This window comes from Cetorhinus maximus, chromosome 2 (assembly GCF_964194155.1).
Source record: "Cetorhinus maximus chromosome 2, sCetMax3.hap1.1, whole genome shotgun sequence".
In the NCBI taxonomy this organism is placed as follows: domain Eukaryota; kingdom Metazoa; phylum Chordata; class Chondrichthyes; order Lamniformes; family Cetorhinidae; genus Cetorhinus; species Cetorhinus maximus.
The window spans coordinates 99,402,970-99,429,357 of NC_135880.1; the positions used below are offsets into that span (position 1 = coordinate 99,402,970).

Below are 26,388 nucleotides of genomic sequence, written 5' to 3' on the forward strand. Positions count from 1 at the left end.
AAAGATAGTATCAAATTGAAAGAAAAAGCATACAATTCTGCAAAGATTTGTGCTAGGTCAGAAGAATTAGGTAGCTATTAGAACTTAGCAAAGAATGACTAAAAAAAAAGTTGGGAGAAATCAGAGGATGAGAGAAAGCTAGCTAAAATATTGTCAGGAAGATATAATAATTTTCATGTTATTGGAATTTATTGTTGAGTAATACTGGAGTGCGTGTGTGTGTGTGTGTGTGTGTGTGTGTGTGTATATGTGTGCGCATATGATTAAATTGAATTAAAGGCAGCTGGTCTGAAGGCTTTGATGTATCAGAAGGTAAGCTAGATTTGAAATGTTAAGTAGGTAAACATAGGGGTAAAGGGAACATTTGCATTTTTAAATAAACCAGACTAGTTTGAATTCAAAAGAGGAAGTGAAATATTACACCTAGCCAGGAGAAATTAAGAAGCAGTGTGTTTATTTTTCCCAAAGATTACTGGTAAAATTGGTACTATGATAAATTTTACAATTAGAGAGTTAAAAGTCCAAAGACAGTGAAACAATGGGAATTTGCATTCAAAGGTGAAAATATGTATAAATGATCGAAGTTGTGTGTAAGGGTAGGCATTCTAAGGTCTAACAAATGTGAAAAGTCTCCAGCATCTAAGCCTCAAGCTGCTGTCTACAAAGAACTGAAGTTCAGAAACCTCACTTTGAATTGGAATGTTTAGGGTATCATGTTTCTTTGCCTGGGTCTTTTAAAATCTGTGTGTCTTACTATTGTCTTAACGAAAGTGTAACTGGGAGATTATCTAGGAGTTAGATTAACTAGGGGATTTAGAAGTTATCATGGTAGTAATTTGTAGATTTAAGTATGTGCTTCAAATCATCTCTTCTATTAATAAAGGTTTAATTTAGTTTTGTAAGAAACCTATAAGACTCGGTGGTTTTATTACTACTGAATTCAAGGCACGCATCTCGAAATTTATACAAATTGCAAAACAGTTGTGGCAGTTGTTTCAAGTTTCCCTTTGCGATTTGAGCAGCTCAGCATTTACTGAATGGTTCTGAGGGCTCTCTGCTTCTTCCTTGAACAGAGGCCCGAACAATCCCCAACCACCACTACTCTCCTCCGTCTGGCTGAACTTATTCTCTCACTGAACAATTTCTCCTTAAACTGGTCTCACTTCCTCCAAATAAAAGGTGTGGCTATGGGTATCCATATGGGCCCCAGTTATGCCTGTCTCTTTATGGGGTACGTGGAACATCCCTTGTTCCAGTCCTACTCAGGCCCCCTCCCACAACTCTTTCTCCGGTACATCGATGACTGCTTCGGTGCCGCTTCATGCTCTCGTCTGGACCAGGAAAAATGTATTAATTTTGCTTCCAATTTCCACCCCTCCATCATTTTCACATGGTCCAGCACTGACACTTCCCTTCCCTTCCTTGACCTCTCTGTCTCAATTTCTGGTGATAGACTGTCTACCAATATTCATTACAAGCCTACCGGCTCCCACAGCTACCTCGACTATAACTCCTCACACCCCGCTTCCTGTAAGGACTCCATCCCATTCTCTCAGTTCCTTCACCTCCGATGCATCTGTTTTGATGATGCCACTTTCCAAAACAGTTCTTCTGACATGTCTTCCTTCTTCCTTAACCAAGGTTTTCCACCCACGGTGGTTGACAGGGCCCTCAACTGTGTCTGGTCCATCTCCCATGCATCCACCCTCACACTTTCCTCTCCCTCCCAGAACCATGATAGGGTCCCCCTTGTCCTCACTTATCACCCCACCAGCCTCCGCATTCAAAGGATCATCCTCCACTATTACCGCCAAGTCCAGCGAACTCATCTTCCTTTCACCCCCCCGGCGGAATTCCACAGGGATCGTTCCCTCCATCACTCCATACACTTCAATCCCCTCCCACAGCACCTTCCCATGCAACCGCAGAAGGTGTAACACCTGCCCCTTTACCTCCCCTCTCCTCACTGTCCAAGAGCCCAAACACTCCTTTCAAGTGAAGCAGCACTTCACTTGCACTTCCCTCAATTTAGTCTGCTGCATTCACTGCTTCCAATGCGGTCTCCTCTCCATGGGAGACACGAAACGCAGACTGGGTGACCGCTTTGCAGAACACCTTCGGTCTGTCCACAAGCATGACCCAGACCTCCCTGTCGCTTGCCATTTCAACACACTGCCCTGCCCTCATGCCCATATGTCCATCCTTGGCCTGCTGCAATGTTCCAGTGAGGCTCAATGCAAACTGGAGGAACAGCACCTCATCTTCCGACTAGGCACTCTACAGCCATCCGGACTTAACATTGAGTTCAACAACTTCAGATCATGAACTCTCTCCTCCATCCTCACCCCCTTTCCGATCCCCCTTTTTTCCAATAATTTATAATTTTAAAAATATATTTTTCTTTTCTCACCTATTTTGAAATTCATTTCGATCTATCGTTTTATCTCCACCTTTTAGCCCATTTCGATCCCTTCCCCCACCCCACCCCCACTAGGGCCATCTGTCACTTGCTTGTCCTGCTTTCTACCCTTAATGTCACCATTACCACATTCCTTAGATAATATCACCACCGTCAACACCCCTTTATCCTTTTGTTTATGACATCTTTGGCAATCTCTTCTTTACCTCCACCTATCACTGGCCCTCTATCCAGCTCTACCTGTCCCATCTCCCTGAACCAGCTTATATTTCACCACATTTCTATATTTCCTTAGTTTTGATGAAGAGTCATATGGACTCGAAACGTTAACTGTGTTCCTCTCCGCAGATGCTGTCAGACCTGCTGAGTTTTTCCAGCTATTTTTGTTTTTGTTTCAGCATTTACTATTGGCTGTGCCATAACAATATAAAAACAGATATTAAGAGTTTCTACAAGTATTTAGAAAGTAAAAAGGGTAACTCAAGTGAGCGTTGGTCTCTTAGAGGATGAGAATGGGGAATTGAGAATGGGGAATTAACAATGGGAAACAAGGAAATGGCAGAAGCACTGAACAGGTGTTTTGCGTCCATTTTCGCTGTAGAAGATACAGAAAACATACCAAGAACATAAAAATCATAGGAAAAAGGATCTAGGCAACTTAGAGCAATCACAATCACTAAGGAAAAGGTACTGGGAAAACTATTTGAAGTAAAAGGTTGACAAGTCCCCTGGACCTGGTGGCTTTCATCCTAGGGTCTTAAAAGAAGTGGCTTCAGAGATAGTAGGTGCATTAGTTGTGATCTTCCAAAATTCCACAGATTCTGGAAAGGTCCCAACAAATTGGGAAATTGCTAATGTAACACCTCTCTTCAAGAAAGCGGGGAGACAGAAAACAGGGAACTGCAGGCCAGTTAGCTTAATGTCAGTCATAGGGAAAATGCTAGAATCCATTAATAAAGGAAGTAATAGCAGGACATAGAGAAAATTAAAATACAATCAGGCAGTCTATATGGTTTTGTGAAAGGGGAATCGTGTTTAACTGATTTATTGGAATTCCTTGAAGTAACAAGCAGGGTGGACAAAGATGTGGTGTACTTAGATTTCCAAAAGGAATTGCACAAGATGCCACCTCAAAGATTACTTCACAAAATAAGAGCTTGTGGTGTTTTTTTATTCTTTCACAGGGCGAGAGCCTCACTGGCTAGGCTAGCCTTTACTCCCCTTCCCTAGTCACCCCTGAGAAGGTGGTGGTGAGCTGCAATCCCTGTGGTATAGGTACACCCACAGTGCTGTTAGGCAGTTATTGTTGAGCAAGTGCCATTTGATAGCACTGTCGAAGACCCTTTCCATCACTTTTGCTGATGATTGAGAGTAAACTGATGGGTGGTAATTGGACAGGTTGGATTTGTCCTGCTTTTTGTTTACAGGATGTACTTGGGCAATTTGCCACATTACCGTGTAGCTGCCAGTCATGTAGCTGTACTGCTTGGGTAGGGCGCAGCTAGTCCTGGAGCACAAATCTTCAGTATCTATTGCCAGAATATTGTCAGGTCCCAAAGACTTTGCAGTATCCAGTGCCTTCAGCCATTTCTTGATAACACGAGGAGTGAATCAAATTGGCAGAAGATTGGCATCTGTGATGCTGGGGACTTTAGGAAGAGGTCTATGGGAACTCCTGGACGGCACCGTGATCCATGGCAAACACGTATGCAGTAAATGCCTGCAGCTTGAGGAGCTTCAGCTCAGAGTCACTGAGCTAGAGGCCAAATCTGGACACTGCAAAACATCAGGAAGGGGAATGTTACCTGGACACTTTGTTCCAGGAGGCAGTCACACTTCTTAGGATAGGGTCTTCTGTTTTGGTTAGTGGTCAGGGACAGGAGGGTGTGGCTGCAAGTGAAGCAGGTAAGGGGACCAAGGCAGCAGGCATGGAACAGCCTTGATCCTTGCAATTGTCCAACAGGTTTGAGGTGCTTATACCAGTACAGACGAGAGTAGGGACTGCAGAGTGGATGAGCAAGCTGACCATGGTACAAGAAGCCATTCAAGCAGGGGCAGCTAACAGGATTATGGTGGTAGCGGGGGACAGTATAGTGAGGGGAGTTAGACACAGTTCTCTGCAGCCAAGAGCAGGAGTCCAGACAGCTATCTTGCCTGCCCAGTGCCGGGGTTCAGGACATCTGCTCTGGATTGGAGAGGAACTTGCAGTGGGAGAGGGAGGGTCCAGTGGTTGTGGTCCACGTAGGTACCAACAACATAGGTAGAACCAGGAAGGAGGTTCTGTTTCAACAGTATGAGCAGCTAGGGGCTAAATTGAAAAGCAGAACTCAAAGGTGTTAATCTCTGGATTATTACTGGAGCCACGAGCAAACTGGCATAGGGTACATAAGATTAGAGAATTAAATGCATGTCTCAGAGATTGGTGTGAGAGAAATGGGTTTTGATTCCCAGGGCACTGACATCAGTATTGGGAAGTGGGAGCTGCATCATTGGGTCGGTCTTCACCTAAACCGTCTTGGGACCAATGTTCTGGCACGTTGTATAACTAGGGTAGCGGAGAGGGCTTTGAACTAAATAGTGGGGGTGAAGGAGGATGTGATAAACTAAAGAGAGAGAAGGTGGTAAGAGAGCAGGACAGCAATAAAGGAAATGGTTATCAGTGTGTTGCAGGAAGGGACAGAGCATATAAACATAAGAGTGCGTCAGCAGTTAAGGCTAGAGATTGCGCAAGTAATAAGACAGAATTAAAGGCACTCTATCTGAATGCATGCAGTATTCGCAACAAGGTAGATGAATTGACAGCACAGATGGAAGTAAACTGATATGACATAATTGCCATTACAGAGACCTGGCAGCAGGGTGACCAAGGTTGGGAACTGAAAGTTCAAGGGTATTTGACACTTAGGAAGGATAGACAAAAAGGAAAAGGAAAAGTAGGTAATGTTGCACTGTTAAAGGATGGAATCAGTACATTAGTGAGAGAAGATCTTAGATCGGAAGATTAAGATGTAGAATCAGTTTGGGTGGAGCTCAGAAACAGCAAAGGGCAGCAAACGTTGGTAGAAGTTGTTACAGGCCACCAAATAGTAGCGGTAATGTAGGGCACAGTATAAATCAGGAAATTAGAGGTGAATGTACAAGAGTAATAGAGTAATTGAGTAATCATGGGGGACTTTAATCTACATACAGACTAGGTAAACCTATTTAGCACTCATGCTGAGGAGGGTGAATTCCTGCAATGTGTAAGCGACGGTTTTCTAGAACAGTATGTTGAAGAACCAACTAGAGATTGGGCTATTTTAGATCTAGTATTATGAAATAAGAAAGGGCTAATTAATAATTTCATTGTAAAGGAGCCTTTAGGGAACAGTGACCATAATATGACAGAATTTTACATGAAGTTTTAAAGTGATGTAGTTCAATCTGAAACTCAGGTGTTTAATCTAAACAAAGAAAACTATGAAGGTACAAGGTAGATTGGGGAATCACATTAAAAGTTATGACGGTAGATAGGCAATGGCTAGCTTTTAAATAATTAATACCATTGTTTGCAACAAATTTACATTTAAGGCACAAAAAGCCAGCAGGAAATGTGATCCAACCACGGCTAACAAGAGAAGCTAAAGATTGTTTTAGATCAAAGGAAGAGGCATATACAGTTGCCAAAAAAAAAAGTAAGCTCGAGGATTGGGAGCATTTTAAAATTCAGCAAAGGAGAACCAAGAATTTGATAAAGAAAATAGAACATGAAAGTAAACTAGGGAGGAACATAAAAACAGACTATAAAAGCTTCTATAGGTATGTAAAAAAAAGGGTTAGTAAAGACAAATTTGGGCCCATTACAGGCAAAGAATGGAAAAATTATAATGGGTAATCAGGAAATGGCAGAGAAACTAAGCAAATACTTTGTGTCTGTCTTCACGAAGGAAAATACCAAAACCTCCCTGAAATACTGGGGAGCTAAGGGGCTAGTGAGATTGAGGACCTGGAAAAAATGAGTATTAGTAAGAAGTAGTGCTGGAGAAATTAATGGGACTAAATGTTGATAAATCTCCTGGGCCTGATGATCTACATCCCAGAATGCTGAAAGAGGTAGCTGTAGAAATAATGGATGCATTGATGATCATCTTCCAAAATTCTATAGATTTTGGAACAGTGCCTGTGGATTGGAATACAGCAAATGTTTTCTCTCTCCCTACTATTTAAGAAAGGAGGGAGAGAGAAAACAGGAAACTACAGACCTATTAGCCTGACATCAGTAGTAGGGAAAATGCTGGAGTCTATTGCAAAGGATGTGATAACTGGGAACTTAGAAAATAATGGTATGATTGGGCAGAGTCAATGTGGATTTATGAAAGGGAAGTCATGTTTGACAAACCTGTTGGTATTTTATTCAGGATGTTACTAGCAGGATAGATAAGGGAGAACCAGTGGATGTGGTTTATTTGGATTTTCAGAAGGCTTTTAATAAGGTCCCACACAAGGAGGTTAGTAGGCAAAATTAGAGCACCTGGGATTGGTCATAATATACTGGCATGGAGTGAGGATTGGTCAACTGACAGAAAACAGAGTAGGGATAAACGTATCATGCTCAAGTTGGCAGACTGTGAATTTAGTGGGGTACCACAAGGATCAGTGCTTGGGCCCCAGATTTCACAATATATATCAATTTTGGATGTGGGGACCAAACATAATATTTCCAAGGTCACGGATGACAAAAATAGGTGGGGTTGTGAGGAGAATGCAAAGAGGCTTCAAAGGGATTTAAACAGGCTTAGTGAGTGTGCAAGAACATGACAGATGGAATATAATGTGGAAAAATGTGAAGTTCTCCACTTCAGTAGGAAAAACAGAAATGCAGGGTATTTCTTAAATGGGACGGGATTGGGAAATGTTGATGTCCAAAGGGACATGGGTGTCCTTGTTCATAAGTCACTGAAAGCTAACATGCAGGTGCAACAAGTAATTAGGAAGGCAAATGGCATGTTAGCCTTTATTGCAAGGGGATTTGAGCATTGAAATAAGGAAGTCTTGCTGCAGTTGTATAAAGCCTTGATGAGACCACACCTGGAGTATTGTGTGCAATTCTGGCCTCTTTACCTAAGGAAGGATATACTGGCCATAGACAGAGTGCAACAAAGGTTCACCGACATATTCCTGAGATGGCAGGATGTGTCCTACTTGGAGAGATTGAGGAGACTGGGCCTGGAATCTCCTGATCTTAGATGAATGAGAGATGACCTCATTAAATTGTACAAAATTCTTACAGGGTTTGACTGGGTAGATGCAGGGAGGATGTTTCCCTTGGTTGGGGGGTCTAGACTAGGGGACACAGTCTCAGAATAAGGGGCAAGCCATTTAGATGAGGAGAAATTTCTTCAGTCCGATGGTGGTGAATCTTTGGAATTCTCTACCCACAGAGCTGTGGACACTAAGTCCCTTATCTTCATCCTCTCTTAGGTTAGATAAGTGGTTGAATAGAAAGGGCGATATAGGGATACAGAAATAGAGAGAGCTCATGGTATTAAGATCACTGCTCACTTGGAGGATAATTAAATAAATAATGTGGACTGTTTGGGCCAAAAAGCATGTCTATGTTGTAATTTCTACATGCTTCATTGTCATATCAATTTAATATCTATAAATTAAAAGGAAAGTAAACAGTGTTAATCATGATTCCCTGCAACCAAAGGATTTTTAAGAGCTGACAGTGATTCCAATTCAATACATCCCAATACTTGATCAGTTGCTTCAATAATTAGCAGGATATTGCCAAGAAACTGCTTTTCAAAATTTCATATCCAGTCTATGTACAAAAAAATCCAGCCATACTTCTATTAAAGTTATTGGGCGATAATTTTAAATACAACTTACTCACCATCATATTCTGGGAAATAATCAACTAAGTGAGAATACATGATCTTCTCCTCCAAGAGATCTTTCTTGTTTAAGAAGAGGATGACTGAGGAGTTCTGAAACCAGGGATATGTGATAATTGTTCTAAATAGTGCTTTGCTTTCTTCCATTCGATTCTGGAATAAATTACATTGAAGCAGATTAAGTTCAGAAATCAGGAGTATAAAAATACGAGTCTGAAGCACAAATTTTATTCCTGTAGGCATTGATTCAAGCCCAAATGAGGGAACAATATATTTTTTATAACGCATCTGTGACACCATGTATGAGAGCATTGCTGAAAAGTGACGTATAATAACCACTGATTAATTTAAAAGGACAAGATTATCGGGAACTATACCTCTATTAGGAACATAGGGAGGAGTAGGCCATCCAGCCCCATAAGCCTGTTTGTTCTGCCATTCAGTTAAGATGGCTGATCTCAACCACAATTCCATTTTTCCATTAGGTCTCAGAGTACTGCTGACAAGTGATGTATAATAGTCAGAATTCATGTAAATATATCTACACACACAAAACTACTCCAGTGGTTAGCAAAATCTCCACTAGTGTTCCTGTTTACGTTGGCATCTTTGGGTGTCGGTTTAGACAAACATTGGAGATTAACTCAAACTGGGAAAACCAGTTTTGTTACCTTACAACTGCTAATGATATAAATAATAATTTTTCTTTTCCTGGTGCATTTATAGATGCACACGCACACACACACATCATAATACAATAAGAAAAAACATGTTAAGATCATGATCAACCTTATTTTTTTTGTCTGAAGTTCAACATTCAGATACGGTAGAATATTGTTTGTCATCCACCAGGGCACTTCATTTTTATACCTTCCCTGAATAGCTGTAATGCAAGGGATACAGCTCAATGAACACTGGAATCATGTCACTCTTTGTCATCAACAGTTGTTCCTCCCCTGAATCTTAATAATGAATAATGACACCTTGTTAAGACTTTGGTTGGCTATGTACCTGAACTGGTTTTTATTTCCCAACGTCCATTTCTATACGTTCCACAGAACTCGACGGATAAGATTTCTACTACCTAATGAAAGGGCATTCCAGTCATATAAATGACAGAAAACTTTGTGATTAAGGAAGTTCCTCCTCTTAGTCAAAAGAAATGTTACATAAACTAATCAAACTCAAAGAAGTTAAAACCTTTGTTCCATATGGATTGCATCTGTACATTTTAAAGGAACCTAGGGAAGCGATAGCAGAGGGACTATCATACAAAATTAAATTTTCTGTAAGAAAAATGCGTAGTATCAGAGCACTGACAGATAGATAGCTAACATTATACCTATATTTAAGGAAGATAGATCACGTCCAGGGAACTACAGACTTATCAGTAGGAATAATAATAGAATCCCAAATAAAAGAGAAAGTAAAATAAAAATCTAGAAACAAAAAATAATGAATAGTCAGCATGGATTTCAAAAAGGGGAAGTCTTGCTTGACCAACCTCACTGAATTCTTTGAAGAGATAACAGAGAGAGTAGACATGCGTAATGCAGTAGATGTAATTTATTTCCAGAAGGTTATGGATAGGTTGCCACATAGTAGACTAACGAATAAAGTCAGAGCATTCCGAGCTTATAGAGTCAAGGGGTAATCAGAATAGATTCCTTGCTGATTGCAAGACAGAAAACAAAGAGCAGGGATAAAGGATAGCTGTTCAGAGTAGCAGAAGGTGGAAAGAGGGGTTCCACAAGAATCTATTCCAGGGCCACTGTTGTTCACAATTTATGTCAACGATTTAGATTCTGGAACACAAAACACAATTTCTAAGTTTTCAGATGACACAAATTTGGGGGAATAAGTCAAGACTGAGGAGAAGTGCAACAAATCAAAAGATATTAGCAAATTGGCATATAATTGGCAAATGAATTTCAACATCACCAAGTGAGGGGTATGATATTTTGGTAAAAAAGAAATGAGGCCTCACATTACTTCGAAAACAAAGATCTAAATGGGATAGAGGAGCAAAAGGGATCTAGGAGCATAAATGCACATGTCCTTAAATGTAGTGATGCAGCTTAATAAGTTAATTTAAAAAGTGAACCATGCACTACGGTTTATTTCTAGACAGACATGGGGAAGGCATAGTGGTATTGTCACTGGACTAATAATCCAGAGACCGAGGGTAATGCTCTGGGGACCAGGGTTTGAATCCCACCACAGCAGATGGTGAAATTTGAAGTCAATAAAAATTCTGGAATTGAAAGTGTGATGATGACCATGAAACCATTGTTGATTGTTATAAAAGCCCATCTGGTTCACTAATGTCCTTTAGGGAAGGATATCTGCCCCCCACAGCAATGTGGTTGACTCTTCAATGCCCTCTGCCATTCAGTTGTCACTGTGGGTGTACCTGCACCACATGGGCTGCAGTGATTCAAAGCGGTAGCTCACCACCTCCTTCTCAAGGGCAATTAGGGATGGGTAATAAATGCTGGCTTAGCCAGTGATGTTCAAATCCCATGAATGAATTTTAAAAAAAGGATAGAATTGAAAAGTGGAGAAGTTGTGCCAAAATTCTAATGAAGCTTGGTCAAACTACACTTGGGAATAATACCCACAGAACATGGGAAACTGGAGCAGGAGTTGACCATGCTGCCCAAGCTTGCTGCCCAAGCTTGCTCCCCATTCAATATGATCATGGCTGATCTTCTGCCTCAACTCTCCATATCCCTTGTTTCCCCGAGATATCAAAAATCTGTTAATCTGAGCCTTAAGTATACTCAATGATGGAGCATTTAGAATCCTCTACCCCAGAGAGTTGTAAAGATTCACAACACTTGGAGTGGATCAATCCTTCCTCATCTCAGTCTTAAATGATTAACCCCTTATCCTGAGGCTGTGCTCCCATGTTCTAGATTGCCCAGCCAGAGGAAACAACCTCTCAACCTGTCAACCCATCAAGCCCTTTCAAAATCTTGTATGTTTCAATTACTTCACCTTTCATTCTACTAAACTCCAGAGAGTAAAGGCCCAATTTAGTCAGCCTCTCATCATAGGATACCCCTCTCATCCCAACAACTAATGTAGTGAACCTTTGCTGTACTGCCTGCAATGAAGTATATCCTTCCTTGGATATGGAGACCAAAACTGTAGGGTAATTCAGAGCTGGAAATCTATGACCCTTCACTCCACCTGGAGAGTGGGCTGGCAAGTTTGGCGGGTGGGGCAAAGAAGGGGGTTGGTGATGTAAAATTGGTTGTCCTGGCAAGGGGGTAAATCAGGTATATTTTACCAGTGATTTTGGGGGGGGGGGGGGGGGGGGGGGGTGGTCGTCAGCCCAACCCTTGGGCTGATTGAGGCCCTTCAGTAGCCAATGGATGGCCACTTACAAGTCTCCTCCCATCCCCACTGGTATTTTATGAGCAGCAGGGGTTACCCATGCCATATTATGTGAATCCTGGTGGCCTTATTGCAGGCTGCAGCGGTCCCTCTTGTTTGGCAACTCTGTGCACAATGGAGGAATGCCTGCCAACCCCCTACCCATCTCAGTATCCCAAACATCCATTACCGAAGTCTGCTACACTGGTCCCAGTGAATCAATTCTCAGGCTTACTGCTATTCACAACATAAGTCTCTTCTTTTAATCCAGTACTATCCTTAAATTGCTTACTAAACCACAGATCAATCTTTCTGGCTGTAGTTTTGATGTTTAATGGAATGCACTTCTGTTCAACATTTTGAACTGTTTCTTTAAATAGTGCTCGCTGTTTATTCACCACCATAACTTCTAATCTGTTTACCTACTCAACCTTGCTCAGCTCTCCCCTCAAGGATATCTGATTGATTTTGTTTAAATTTAAGATTCTTGCTTGGGATTAGAGTATATTGTTCTCAAATGTAATATGAATTCAATTGTATTGTGATCACTTTTTTCCCCAGAGGAGCATTTACTATGAGATTACCAATTAACCCTGTTTCATTGCACATTACTAGATATAAAATAACTTTATTCCTCATTGGTGCTCCAGTAGCATGTTCTAGGAAACTGTTGCCAAAGTATTCTACAAACCTATCTCCGGATTACCTTTGCTAACTTGATTTTTCCAGTCTATGCAAAAAATGAGGTCCCGTACGATTATTACATTGTCTTTGTTACAAGCTCCACATATCTCCAAATATGCTCCATCAAATGGTATAAATACTATTACAGGGTCTGTAAACTAATCCCATCAGTATTTTCTGACCCTTATTATTCCTAATCTCCACCCAAAGTGATTCTACTTCCTGACCTTCTGAACCAAGATCCTTTCTCACTACTCTCCTTAAGTCATCCTTTATTGTCAGGGCTACTCTTCCTTTTCTATTCTGTATGTCTTTTCAAAATGTTGTATATCTTGGAATATTTATTTCCCAAACCCGGTTACTCTGTGATCTTGTCTCTGTAATGATCCTCCAATTCTCACGCCAGGTTAGTCTCCAGCTGTAAGTACTTATAATGTTCTAATCATCATATTATATGAACGATATTGAGCCATTGGAGATTGTGGAAAAAAGATTTACAAAGATGATACCAGAAAAACAAGGTTATACCATCAGCCAACGATGAACAGGCTGGGTCAAGGTTAAGGGCTCTCCTAATAGAGATCTTTAAAATTATGAAACGTTTTGATAGAATAGATATAGAGAGGCCATCAATATAAAATAGTCACCAAGAAATCAAATAAGGACCTTAGAAGAAACTTCACCCAAAGTAGTGAGACTATGAAATTCACTACCAAAGAAGTGGTTGAGGCATTTAAGGGGAAGCTAGCTAAGTATGTGAGGGAGAAGGGAATAGAGAGTTATGCTGGTAAGAGTTGGATCAAGAATGGTGGGAAGAGGCTCGAGCAAAGCACAAAACCAGCATTGACTCTTTAGGCAGAATAGTGAGTTTCTGTGCTATACTTCCACAATTCATCTCGATTTACTCCCAACTTTATCTGCCAGGTATTCCATCTTTGGAAACTTGATTGGAAGCACTGCTGAGAGTTGAGCACATTGCTGTTTTGCCCATGAAAGGAAAAGTCAGGCTAAAGACTTTGTGGTTTGTAAAGATGGATGGGTTAATAGTCCATTATTGGACATTGTTTTTTTCCAGCCATTACACCTTTGCCTCCTGGAACATCCTTCTGAAGCCATGAGTTGGCACCTCGAGGAGTAGGACCTATGTGGGCTGAGACCCAAAGTGTAAAATAAGTTGGAATGAAACACAGAAAATCAATTTAAAAAGTATAAAATAATGTTTCTACCAGATGATCTTACTGAAAGAAATATATTTCCAGCATTTGGTATCAAGCTGAAAAATGACAACTAAAAATACAACTTCAAAATTTTGATGAATAACCTCTGCCCTCGCACCTTCCTCTCCCTCCCAGAACTATGAAAGGGTTGCAACACCTGCCTCTTTACCTCCTCCCCCTCACCGTCCAAAGGCGCAAACACTCCTTTCAGGTGAAGCAGTGCTTCACTTGCACCGCCTTCAATCTGGTCTACTGCACTCACTGCTCCCAATACGGTCTCCTCTACACTGGAGAGGCCAAACGCAGACTGGGTGACCCCACTTTGCCGAACACCTTCGGTCTGTCCGCAAGCATGACCCAGACCTTTCTGTCGCTTGCCATTTCAACACAGCATCCTGCTCTCATGCCCACATGTCCGTCCTTGGCCTGCTGCAATGTTCCAGTGAAGCTCAACGCAAACTGGAGGAGCAGCACCTCATCTTCCGATTAGGCACTTTACAGCCTTCCAGGCTTAACATCGAGTTCAACAACTTCAGACTATGAACTCTCCCCTCCATCCTCACCCGCTTTTTTCAATATTCACCATTTAAAATTTTTTTTTTTCATTTTTTAAATTCTTATTTTTTATCCGCTTATTTTTATTTATTTTCATTTTTACTCATTATTTTATCCCCACCTTTTATCCTATTTTCAATCTTTTTTCCCACCACCGTCTCCTCCCCCCACCCCAACCCCACTAGGGCCATCTGTCACTTGTTCATGTTGTTCTTTCCAGAGTACTTACCCTATTATCACATTCTGCTTTCTGACCTAAGCCAGTACCACCATCATCAACACCCCTTTGTCCTTTTGTCCATGACATCTCTCGCAATCTCTCCTTTGCCTCCACCTATCACTGGTCTTCTATCCATCTTCACCTTCTCCACCCCCCTGCCCTTAAAACAGTATAAATGTCATCACATTTTTACCTCTCTTTTAGCTCTGAAGAGTCATACAGACTTGAAACGTTAACTCTGTCTTTCTCTCCACGGATGCTGTTAGACCTGCTGAGTTTTTCCAGCATTTTCTGTTTTTGTTTCAGATTTCCAGCATCCACAGTATTTTGCTTTTATAAAAGTCATGCTTCAGTTATACCGGATATTGGTAAGACCACATCTCGAAAACTGTGTGCAGTTTTGTTCTCCTTATTTAAGCAAGGATGTAAATGCACTAGAGGTGGTTTACTAGATTGATACCTGGGATGAGCGGGTTGTCTTATGAGGAAAGGTCAGAGACAGACTGGGCTTGTTTCCACTGGAGTTTAGAAGAGTGAGGGGTGACTTGATTGAAGTATAAGATCTTGAATGGTATTGACACGAAAAGGATGTTTTCTCTTGTGGGTGAGTATAGAACTAAAGGGCACAATTTTAAGATTAGGGGTTGCCCTTTTGGGACAGGGATGAGGAGAAATTTTTTCTCTGAGGGTTATGCGACTTTGGAACTCTTTGCCTCAGAAGGTGGTGGAGGCATGGTCATTGAATATTTTTAAGGCATAAGTAGATAGATTCTTGTTAGGCAAGGGAATCAAAAGTTAGAGGATAGATGGGAATGTGGAATTCAAAATACAACCAGATCAGCTAATATCTTAATGAATGGCGGAGCAGCTCAAGGGGCCTACTTCTGCTTCTAAAATCTGGAATTGAAAGCTAGTCTCAGTAATGACAACTATGAAACTATCAACTGTTGTAAAAACCCATCTGGTTCATTAATGTCCTTTAGAAAAGTCCTTAATCAGTCTGGCCTACATGTGACTTCAGACCCACAGCAATGTGCTTGACTCTCAAATGGCCTAATAAGCCACTCAAGCTCAAGGGCCATTAGGGATGCGTACAAATGCTGGCCTTGCCAGTAACGCCCACATCCCACGAAAGAATAAAAAACATACAATATATTGAGAGAAATGATAATGCCACTCACTGACAATTCCTTCCCTAGCGGTGGAGAAATGCCAGTTTGTCGTTTTCCCACAATACACAAGATCAGGAGTCCAGCAGTGTATAGGGGCTACATATATCCTATCATTCCAAGACATAGTAAGCAGCAACGGTGCATCAGCACACTGAATTTTATGCCAAGTAGCTCAAGAAAGCCAGATAAAGTAGAGAAAAATCTTTGTAAAATTTTATATTTTAACATTTTGTCACAAAGTACATAAATAAATCATTACTGACCCCATTCCCTTCCCTGCTTCTCATCTCAGGCATAACCAGCTGCCCATATCCCATCTCACACCAAGCCTCGCACAACCATCATCTTCACATTTATTGACCTGGATTGGCTCCCAGCCTCATAATACTTGAAATGTATTTTTTTATCCTTGTGTTTAATTCCATGACCTCATCTCTTCCAACTCTGTAATCTCTTCTAATGTTACCATCCCCTCTACTCTCCTTGCTCTCAGACTGGTCTCATGTACCAACACCTTGCCCACCATCAACTGTCTAGCTTTCACCCTTAAATTCCCTCCCTAAATCTTTCTGCCTCTCACACCTCCTTTAACAACCTGCTACAAATACATGTTTATAAGATTGTTACGTTTTAGTACTGTCTCTTTAAATTAAGGTAAAATGGAGGAATGAAGGGGTCATGTGACCTGCCTTGAATTCTGGCCAACGTCAAGCCTAAGTGGCTTGGTTATTAAAGGGGGGCCTAGGTTATCTTACTGGGAAGAAGGCTGGATATTCACACCTGTAGCCAATGTTAAGAACAGCCCTGTTGATTGTGGGTAAACATCAATTTTTATAAATGTTTATACGTTGAACTGTGTAAATCTAAAATAGAATAGAGTTGGGGGTCTAGAAGATAGTTAATAAGCATTTCTAACTAGATACAAGGCTCATAGGATAGACGTTGCCATGGAGTCAGGCCTTGGGAATTGGAAGATTCCATGGCAAACCATTGTAATATCAGGTTACAGGGTTTTCCAAGCATTCAGTAAACCTCGTAGACATACTCAGGCTCAGATTTGAGAATCATAGGGACTCCACAAAGCTTTAGAAATGTCGGCTGGAACTGGATGTGGATTTCCCGCCCCCATTTCAGCCAGATCCTCTTTTCACCAGTAGGGGAAAGAAGGCAGAGCATGACTCACACATGAGGGAAGTCCAAACTCAGCAGGGCCATTTAAACTCAGTGCTGAGTTCAAACAGAACCCATTTTCACTGTAGCAAGCACCTTAACCTGCAGAGAGGGTATCACAAATTTTTTTAGCATAGATGTAAATGCTCTTGAAGGGTGGATTAGATCTGTAGAACTGTCATGATGTGAAGTTATTTAAATCCCCAGCCCTTCAAAAATTAAATACACAGCTACCTGTGTCAGAGAGAGTTGAAAAGAAAACTCTGTTCTACCAGTTACAATAGCTGTATTTTGACACATCCCCAAGGGCTATCGTTATGTCTGAATGAATGGGTGCTTTCCACAAGCTATTATTTTAACAGGGGCTGCTAAGTTCACAGTTTCATTGACAGCTCAAAGATTTATTAAAGGATCAGCTGTCTTTGACGCGAGGTTATGAATAGAAGTTTGTTTTTATAAAGGATCAAACACTTAAATAGAGTTAAAAGTTTTGAATAGGGTTTCATGATTGGGAGTGTTTTCTAACTAAAATTTAACAAAACAACTTGGATGAAGTCCCAGAGAACCAGGGCAGCCTTTCAACCAGCCTGCCTTTGCTGCCCCTGGGTACATCTCTGATTTGTTTCCAGGTGCAGTGGGCCTGCCTCTATACCACACTCGCATCCCCCAACCCCGGAGTAAAAACTGGGTCTGACCAGGAACTTTCCACTGAGGCAGGTCTGCTGAGCTGGGAAATTTTGCGACTCAAGCCACCCACCTCAGTAGCGAAAATCCAGCTTTCAGTCTGTAAGAATCAGAGAGAGAAAGGGGGGGGGGGAGATAGACGCAAATCAGAGAAAATGCTGACTCTATTGGTCACCATACAGAACCCAGGTGAGAGCTCGTGCTTAGATCAAAGAGACCGAGCTTGTGACAGTTTAAAGGAGGCTGCAAGATTCGCCTAGCTTGAGCTATTGGGAAGGCATCTCCAGTGTAACCCTCGCAGTCAAAGTCAGTTTTGGGATTAGAAGCTACCCGGCTGGGAAAAGAAAAGAGGAGAAGCAAGCCATTGGGAGCTGACAATAGCATTAGACTGGTTTCTGGAGAATGAAGTGTCCATTTAAGGGATAGTGTAACATATAACGGTGGTATGGAATTTTTGGTCATGTTAAAACTTAAATGGGCAATTTCTTTTCTATAGTAGTTGCCTACTGAATGGTGTTCAGACATTGTTGCTATTAGTTTGTTTGTTACAGTAAAACTCTCAAAATTTGAAATCTTGTCACATGATCCTTTGTCACTCAGTCACTGGAAACTCATATCTTAAAAAGTTATTGCTCTCTACATAGATTGCAACAGACTCACCCCCCCACACCCCTTAAAATCACCAAATGATTTGTCACCATATCCTCACCAATTCTTTGATTCAGTGTTCTTTTTAACTCACTAGATGTTTTTCTATGCTCCATAGGCTACATTTTTTTTAAAAATGGTGGAGCATATCAAATTAAGATTAATAATGTAATCTTTATTGAAAATTAACCATGTAATAAAAAAGACTGCTTGGATTGTCACCCACAATATAACTCACCTCATTGTCCGATTCCACAAGTACTTGATCATATTCACTAAGGGCAACTAAAAACATAATAGACGTCACATTTTCAAAGCAGTGAATCCATTTCCTTCGTTCTGACCGCTGACCCCCAACATCGACCATTCTGAAAGACCAATTCAACATCAAATTGTATGTGAACCAGATTAGAAAGTCATGAAAACCTTGATGAGTTGGTTAATATATTAGATATGCAGCATAATAGCTAAGGGGTCCTTAAAATTTTAATGTACATGCATTTGGCTAAGATTCATATTATTAATGATTAGTGTAGAAAAATCATTTAAGTCATCCTCATTTTGAAGACTTTACATAAACCTCAGTCAATTTTTACTAAGCAAATGATGACATGTTGCAATGCAACATAATATACATTTCTTAGTTTATCCAGTGATTTTGCTATTTAATGAAAATATATATTTATGTATTTATATATGAGCACAAACAGCACTTAAAAAATACAATATGTTCTAAATATATATTGTTTTCAGAAATTATTCACAGATTTATGAAGCATGCACTTTCCATTTGTTCTAATCATTTCTACAACTTTACAAATATGAAATTCCGTTTACATCATGCTCAAAGATTTTCGGAAAATGGAAGCTTTTTGTCCAAGTTGTAAAAACTGATACTGTCTTTTAGTAACTTTCTTCTACCTGAAAATGACGGTTTGTAAGTCGAAGGGGTATTCAATGATCCCTGTTGTTGGGACTCGCACTCTAAGCACATCCTGTTGAGTGGGTAGATAGGTAGGTTCTGCTATACGGTCCAAGTCTTTAAGATAGCTACAGACAGGGAGAAACAACAGGAATGCAAAGACTGTGACATTGGAGAGGGAAGACAGGGGGAGAAAAATAGAAAGGGGACATTGTGGTGATCACCATTCCTCCTGTCGACAAGAGTCACGGTGAATTCCCCAAGATGGTACCACTTATTCAAGGAGGTGATATGGGATAGTTATTTACATTTAAGCCTACTCCTCACCAGATTGTGCCACTTTCCCTAGAATGCAGAGTCCATTTTCCCAGTATTGCTTTAATACAGAATTCCTGAAAATGTTCTTTTTCAAAAATAAAGAAACATTTTAGTTGAATTGGCAAGACTGTCTGAAGGATGAATTTACACAGAGCATATAAGATTCCTAAGACAGTAATTTTTTTCAATTTTTGCCTCTGACACTACCCTACAAGTATTACTTAGAGATAAAGTCATTTACTGGTAGTGTATGTCATCATATTAAACGAGAAAATACTGGGAAGACACAACTTCTGCTCCCTAGGAAATTTACAACAGGCCCCAATCAGTACCTGAAGATTATATTCTCCAGATCAAATGGATACTCAATGATGCCAGTTGTGGGAACTCGAACCCGCAGCACATCCTGTTGAGTTGGCAGATAATCTGGTGCTGAGATACGATCAGTATCACTAAGGTAGCTGTGAAATAAGAAAGAAAATTAAATATGATGCATCGGCTCCCCTGGTGGAGCTCCTTGATTTATTTGTGGAAAGCAAAGTATGAAAAGATTCTGCAAAAATTAAAACAAATACATATGTATTGATTATTTTTAAATGAATGAGCAGGTCTCTCCAGGGGTTGCTCATAGTGAGAGGGAGGATACACTATTATCTCATTTACAGCACAATATTGTAACAGGGTTATCGATTTAGTGATTGAACCAGTGAACATTGGTATTTTTAAATTCTACAATTATGTATATATGTAAAAAGTATAAATTAGTGACTTTGTTTTCTTATAACTTTTTTAAAACTGTGTAGCTAATTTTATCTTAACCTTTTTTAAAAAATAAAAAGTTCAAGACACAGAGGAAGATTATAAAAACCAAACAGGTCTAAGCAGCATGATGCAGTATCAGGAGCAGAAATCTCATGATTTGGTAGTTTTTGAATACTGGTAGGTGGGTTTACACTCAAGTATTGATGAGAGGGATTCCTGGTTCAGGAGTATTCTGGTAATGTTGACTAAAAACTACCATTCTGGGAAATTGTGCATATAGCACATACTCAGAGTGCAGGAATACACCTTCAGATAGAGAAATAAGGCTCTGCATAACCATGCCACTCTCAAGGCTACGATTATGGGAGGTGATGAAGCTTCACGCAGAAATCTTACTAAAGATTTTAAAGACAAAATTATATTCCATTTGGTAGAGTGCATCAAACTATCCTAAAATATGCACTTTAAAAAAAATCTTATTTTGGATGAGAAATTTCAATTACTGAGATAATAATTAGATTCTTTTTAGCATAGAAGTATTTTCAGTGGGTTCACCACTTTTTGTCATTACCCACTGGCTGTTTCTAGACGATTCTCACTTTTGAACTGCATTGTCACTACCCCTTCAATTCTGATTTATTGCTGTTTTACATAACAAGTAAAATCAACAAAGTGTGGTGGTGAAATTGCAACGGTGAAGTGTTACAGAAAATGCAGCACTGAAGAATTTTAAACTGTACCCATGACTAAGTATATTACTAACTCCCGGAACATTATGCATGGGAAGAAAACCTCCAAAATTTTGAAAATTTCATTGTGACAATATCAGTGAACAAAGCAGGACAGCTAAATAGGCATTAGTGAATTTTTAAATTAATAGAGCAGCAGGCACCAGTGAATCAATAAATTGATTGAGCAACAAATACAAGCAAATTGATAAATTAAGTCATCTGTAGGCACCAGTTAATTAACCAGAGAAGAGGGCACTGGTAAATTAACAAACTCTTAATATTAAGGGCAGCCAAATAAAATTTTTCAGAATTCAAATTTGGGCTCTGTTAAAATTTGAATGGTTATGTTTAATCTATGAACATACAAATCATGGGAAACATTAAATGCAGTTTGACAATTTTACTGTTATCAGACTGAAGAAAAGGAATTCAAGGCACGACATGCAGCGTTACTCTCCCGTGCATCATCATAACCTGGAACACTAAATGAAACAGGCCAATCTTTTGCCAAGCAGCTGAATTGTCCTGATTGCCAGCTTCATTTGCTTTGGAAATTGCATCACTGAAGAATGCCTCTGGCAATGTCTACAATAGTTTCTGTTTTAACAGTGAGTCATGCTACAAAATCTTGGAAGTCTAATTGAACCAAGTAGTGCGATTACACCAGGCACAGCTGGCTGACACTCCACATATTTTGCTTAAAAAAAGTCAAAGAGCAATAGGAAATCGAAGAGTTATCAAGGAATCCATAACACAATAGATAAAGTTTTGAGACTAATCAGATCAATCTTTGCAGAACACCTTCGGTCTGTCCGCAAGCATGACCCAGACCTCCCTGTTGCTTGCCATTTCAACACTCCACCCTGCTCTCATGCCCACATATCTGTCCTTGGCCTGCTGCATTGTTCCAGTGAAGCTCAACGCAAACTGGAGAAACAGCACCTCATCTTCTGACTAGGCACTTTACAGCCTTCCGGACTGAATGCTGAGTTCAACAATTTTAGATCATGAACTCTCTCCTCCATCCCCACCCCTTTTCCGATCCCTTTTTTTCCAATAATTTATATAGACTTTTCTTTTCCCACCTATTTCCATTATTTTTAAATGTATTTCCATCCATTGTTTTATCTCTACCTTTTAGCCTATTTCGATCCCTTTCCTTCACCCCATCCCACCCCCACTAGGGCTATCTGTACCTTGTTTGTCCTGCTTTCTACCCTTAATTAGCACATTCCTTAGATAATATCGCCACCTTCAACAGCTCTTCGTCCTTTTGTCTATGACATCTTTTGGCTATCTCCACCTATCACTGGCCCTCTATCCAGCTCTACCTGTCCCACCCCCCACTTAAACCAGCTTACATTTCACCTCTTTTCTATTTTTACTTAGTTCTGTTGAAGAGTCATACGGACTTGAAACGTTAACTGTGTTCCTCTCCGCAGATGCTGCCAGACCTGGTGAGTTTTTCCAGGTATTTTTATTTTTGTTTCAGATCAATATTTAGTCTTCTTGACTTACAAGTTGTTTTATCGTCTATGAAACTAATGTTCAAGTGAGTCATCAGATTCATATGTGTTTCACGAATAAAAGTATTTGAAGTGAATGCAATTTAAAATGGTAGCTGTATCTTCGGAATTGAAGCAGACTCCATTCTCTTATTCCCCTGGTCAGCTAATGGTTTAAAAAGAATTCTTGATTGTATCAGAGTGATGAAATGTATTGAACATTCTTAGTTTTCACCATTGTGAAAGATGTTAAGGCAAGCCTAAGTGCTTTCCCAATGGGAATAAAAACAATACAGTCGCCTTCCATGGATTATGTTTGTGTACTTCAACAAATTGTTTCTGTTGCACTGGTTTGTCTGTTCTCTGTCACAGTTAATGCAGACAGAACATTGGGAGAAAACTGAATTGGTTTAATCTCTTTGGGGAAAATTAAACCACTGACCTACAGATTTTGCACGTGTTACAAAGAGCATAACAAATTTATACAATGTGCTTAGTGTATCTGTTGATTATTTAAGAAATGCTAGATACGAAGAGTAATTCTTAGGCAATCATCTCCACAGTATCATATTCCAGTTTGGAATCAATGATTACTGGTGGTGGTGGGGGGCGGGTGGGGGGGGAAGAGAAGAACTGGTTAAATTAAAGGCAGGAGGTCCAGAGAAGATGCCTCTGGTCAGTTTTCTTTGGATTAGATAAAGATTTACATGAATATAATTTAAATTAGAAATCCTTTAAGGCTAGTGAAAATTGTGTAAGTTAGCCAATATATTGTGAAAACCAAGTACTATAGAAACAATGGCTATGAAATAGAAGGCCCCTATTTTTAAGTTTGGAACTACTTATTCAGCATAAGATAAATTTGCTTGCTTTTGTATACCGACCGGGTCAGTGTTTTCAACAAGTACAGCTTTGTGAATTAAGGAGGCAAAAAGAGATTGCAAGTAAAACAAAAATGTTTCAAAAGTTTTACAGGCCTTAGTTTTAAATAACTATGAACCAATGAATTTTAAGAGAAATTTTGCCTTTCTTGCTACAAAGGGTGGCCAGTAAGAGTTTTGATAATGTCTAGTGAAAATATTGCAATTACAGGTGCATAAAGCAGATCATGTTGTTGCTTCCAAACTCGCTTGTTTTCAAAAAGAGTTTAAAGAAGTCTTGAATAATAAAGTTCCATCAATCATCTTGCTATCAAGTATTCTTTTGATGAGCATCATAATTATCTAAAAAAAAAGTACTCACAACGCTAAGTATGGAAAGAGCTTCCCTTAGTTCACAGCTAAGAAGCAGAGGCTAAACAACATAGTGCACATTCCACGTTTAATCTTGGAAACATAGTAAAGATGGGATTACTGATCAGGAGAACAGTCACTTGTTCTCCAATAATTTAGCTAAGATTACTAATTCACTGTGTATTTTTGGTGCAGTATACTGATGCCTGGTAATGCCTTTAAAACTCAATCCACTCCAGCTGAAATGCAATATAATTTGCCATTACTATAATACAGCCATTTTATTGAAGTATATAGCTGGCACCTTTGCCTATCCCTTTATAAAAGATGCAAGTAACTTTATTTTTTCCTGCCTCAAAACCTATTGCCAATAGTTTATATAATAAAACATTTATTTTCCTGCTTTATCTCCCAAGATGGATTTGAATTGGATTCTTAACATGTGAGTAAACTTTTTGTTGATCCCTTCCTTCCTTACCTACTTTAGTTATTTACATGATCAGAACAAGTTCTCTCTCTCTCCCTTCCCAAGGTGGATGCCTAGTTCTTGATGAAGCTGTTGCTCGTGGGGTACTTTGTCAGGAGATTTTCCCACTGTTGAGTCTCTCATTGCACCTGAATTCGTCGTTATTCTCTATTATCAGACCAGGCTCATGTTTCCCAATGTCAATGAAGGCAATCATCAGTGCCCATGAGTGAAAAAACAATATCCCAAACGACACTGTTAGCTTGGGAATTAATTGTGAATCTTTTTATTTTTGACATTTTCCCCTGCATTCATGCCTCTTATTTATATATATTTTTAATTTATTGGTTCTCACAGCACACTCTGGGCCTTGCTGTTCCACAGCTCACGGTGCAAACTACAACTCCTATCATGCATCATGCACAACACAATTCCTCTACACTAGCTGGGAATTCCCAAAAGTTTAGGCCCAAATGAAGTCTTCAACTGAAAGCCCAGGCGGGCAGTTCTAACATTAAGCAACCAACTTTATGAGTAACTACGATGAATTTTTTAAAACTCTGCAATTTGTGTATTATAAATGCTAATCCTAGATCTATACGCTGACCTGAATTAAGAAAAATAAAATCACTGAAATCAATACTAACATTATTTGAGCAATCTCATTTTGTGGTAATCATTGGTTCACGAAGGGTAGTTTTGAAAAGTCAAACTTGATTGCTTATTTTTCTGCTGTTAACTAGTTCCTCATTGCTACATTTGATGTTATTACAAATTTTGCCAATGCATTTCCTGTACGTAAACTACTGGGGAAGCCACTACCCTAATTTCCAAAGAAGCTGGGTCATTGGAATCCAAATACAATTATGTAGAGCCATTTTTAAAACGTGGCAATTCTCACCAATATTAAATACACTAACATCGCAGTTTTGCCAATAATTTCTACAAATAAATATTTTTTTAACAGAAGAGTGCTACTATTCTGTCTAGCCCACCATTTCAAAGGTGACTAGCCTTAGTAGAATGCAACTCTTTGTTGTCTACAACAGCAGCTTAACCCTGTTTAACAACTTAAATGTGCAATACTAATTGATGAGGTATCACTGCATCAGTCACTTCAAAGGCAAACACCAAGTGTCACTACGTGCTGAGGTTCTACCTGTCCCCGGTGTTGCGAAGGATGGGTCTGGCCACGCTGCCGCGGAACGCTCCAAGTAGTTGGACCGTGCCGTACCACCTGTCCCTGGTGGAAAAATTTATGCAGAAAAACACCTTTGACCACAAGTCCATCAGGCAGTGGTCAGTACGTAACGTCCTAGAGGCCCTGAGGGATAAGGAGAGGGTGGACCCTGTGGGATGGTTCCCCGAGCAGACTGTCAAAGTCATTTGGCAGAATGCCTCATCGCCAGAACTTTCCAACAAGCACCAAGACGTAGCTTGGCTGGTGGTGAGAAAGGCCCTCCCCGTCAGATCCTTCCTACACGCCAGGAAGCTCACCCCCTCTGCACGTTGCCCTCGAGGTGGCTGCGGTGGGGAAGAGACCGTTGTTCACCTCCTTGTGGATTGTGCCTTTGCAAAGAAAGTCTGGAGAGAGATGCAGTGGTTGCTGGCGAGGTTCATCCCGAGCAGTTCTGTGACACAGGACTCTGTGCTCTACGGGCTGTTCCCAGGGACACACACCGAGACAAACATCAACTGCAGCTGGAGGATCATCAACTCGGTGAAAGAGGCGCTTTGGTCTGCCCGAAACTTGTTGGTCTTCCAGCACAAAGAGTTGTCCCCGACTGATTGTTGCGGACTGGCACAATCCAAAGTCCAGGACTACGTGCTGAGGGACGCACTAAAGCTTGGGGCAGCTGCCGCAAAGGCGCAATGGGGAAGGGTCGCTGTCTAAGACCTTTCTACCACAGCGCACCGAGAGACTGGGAACTGTTTAGAGCCCCTCGGGCTGTACAGATCAAAATGAAAGGCTGTAAATGATTGTAATATTGTTTGTACTGATGCACCTGGTGATACATTTTGTAAAAGTTTAACCTGGATTGTACCCTTGTAATGTTGTTTTTGAAATGGTTTTGAATGTGATTGAAGATATTTTATGAATAAAGTATATTTTTACAAAAAAAAAATCAGTCACTTCAAAGGAAACATGAACCAGCTGGGGTTGATGGGCAGTATTACAACATATATTGAAATAACAATAGAAACACCCTTGAAAAAGATTAGGCTAAAAAGCTTTCATTTAAAGCAGCAAAAGTGGCAACATTTGTTACAGGGAGATCTACAGCTTCAAGCATCCTTCCCTTTTGTAAAAGGAGTAGAATATAGAATGAGAATAAGCAAATCAAGCTGTCAATGCCCCTCCTTCCAACAGGTAATTGCTTAAAATCTGGCGTAGTACTCGTGCTCTTGAGGTGACATATGGG

The 26,388-nt window shown here is 40.2% G+C and overlaps 1 protein-coding gene across 4 annotated transcripts in view; it reads right to left on the reverse strand.

The window, feature by feature from the left end:
• LOC144696200 (guanine nucleotide-binding protein G(q) subunit alpha-like) overlaps positions 1-26,388 on the reverse strand; it is a 303,998-nt gene that overhangs the window by 17,190 nt on the left and 260,420 nt on the right. For 3 of the 4 annotated variants that reach the window (XM_078567531.1, XM_078567528.1, XM_078567530.1), the window contains exons 4-7: positions 19,602-19,730; positions 18,951-19,079; positions 18,268-18,397; positions 8,298-8,451 (exon numbers count right to left, since the gene is read on the reverse strand). In XM_078567531.1, the coding sequence (XP_078423657.1) occupies positions 8,298-8,451; positions 18,268-18,397; positions 18,951-19,079; positions 19,602-19,730 (542 nt within the window). The remainder of the gene's footprint in view (positions 1-8,297; positions 8,452-18,267; positions 18,398-18,950; positions 19,080-19,601; positions 19,731-26,388) is intronic. The other variant, XM_078567529.1, reaches the window with a different exon arrangement.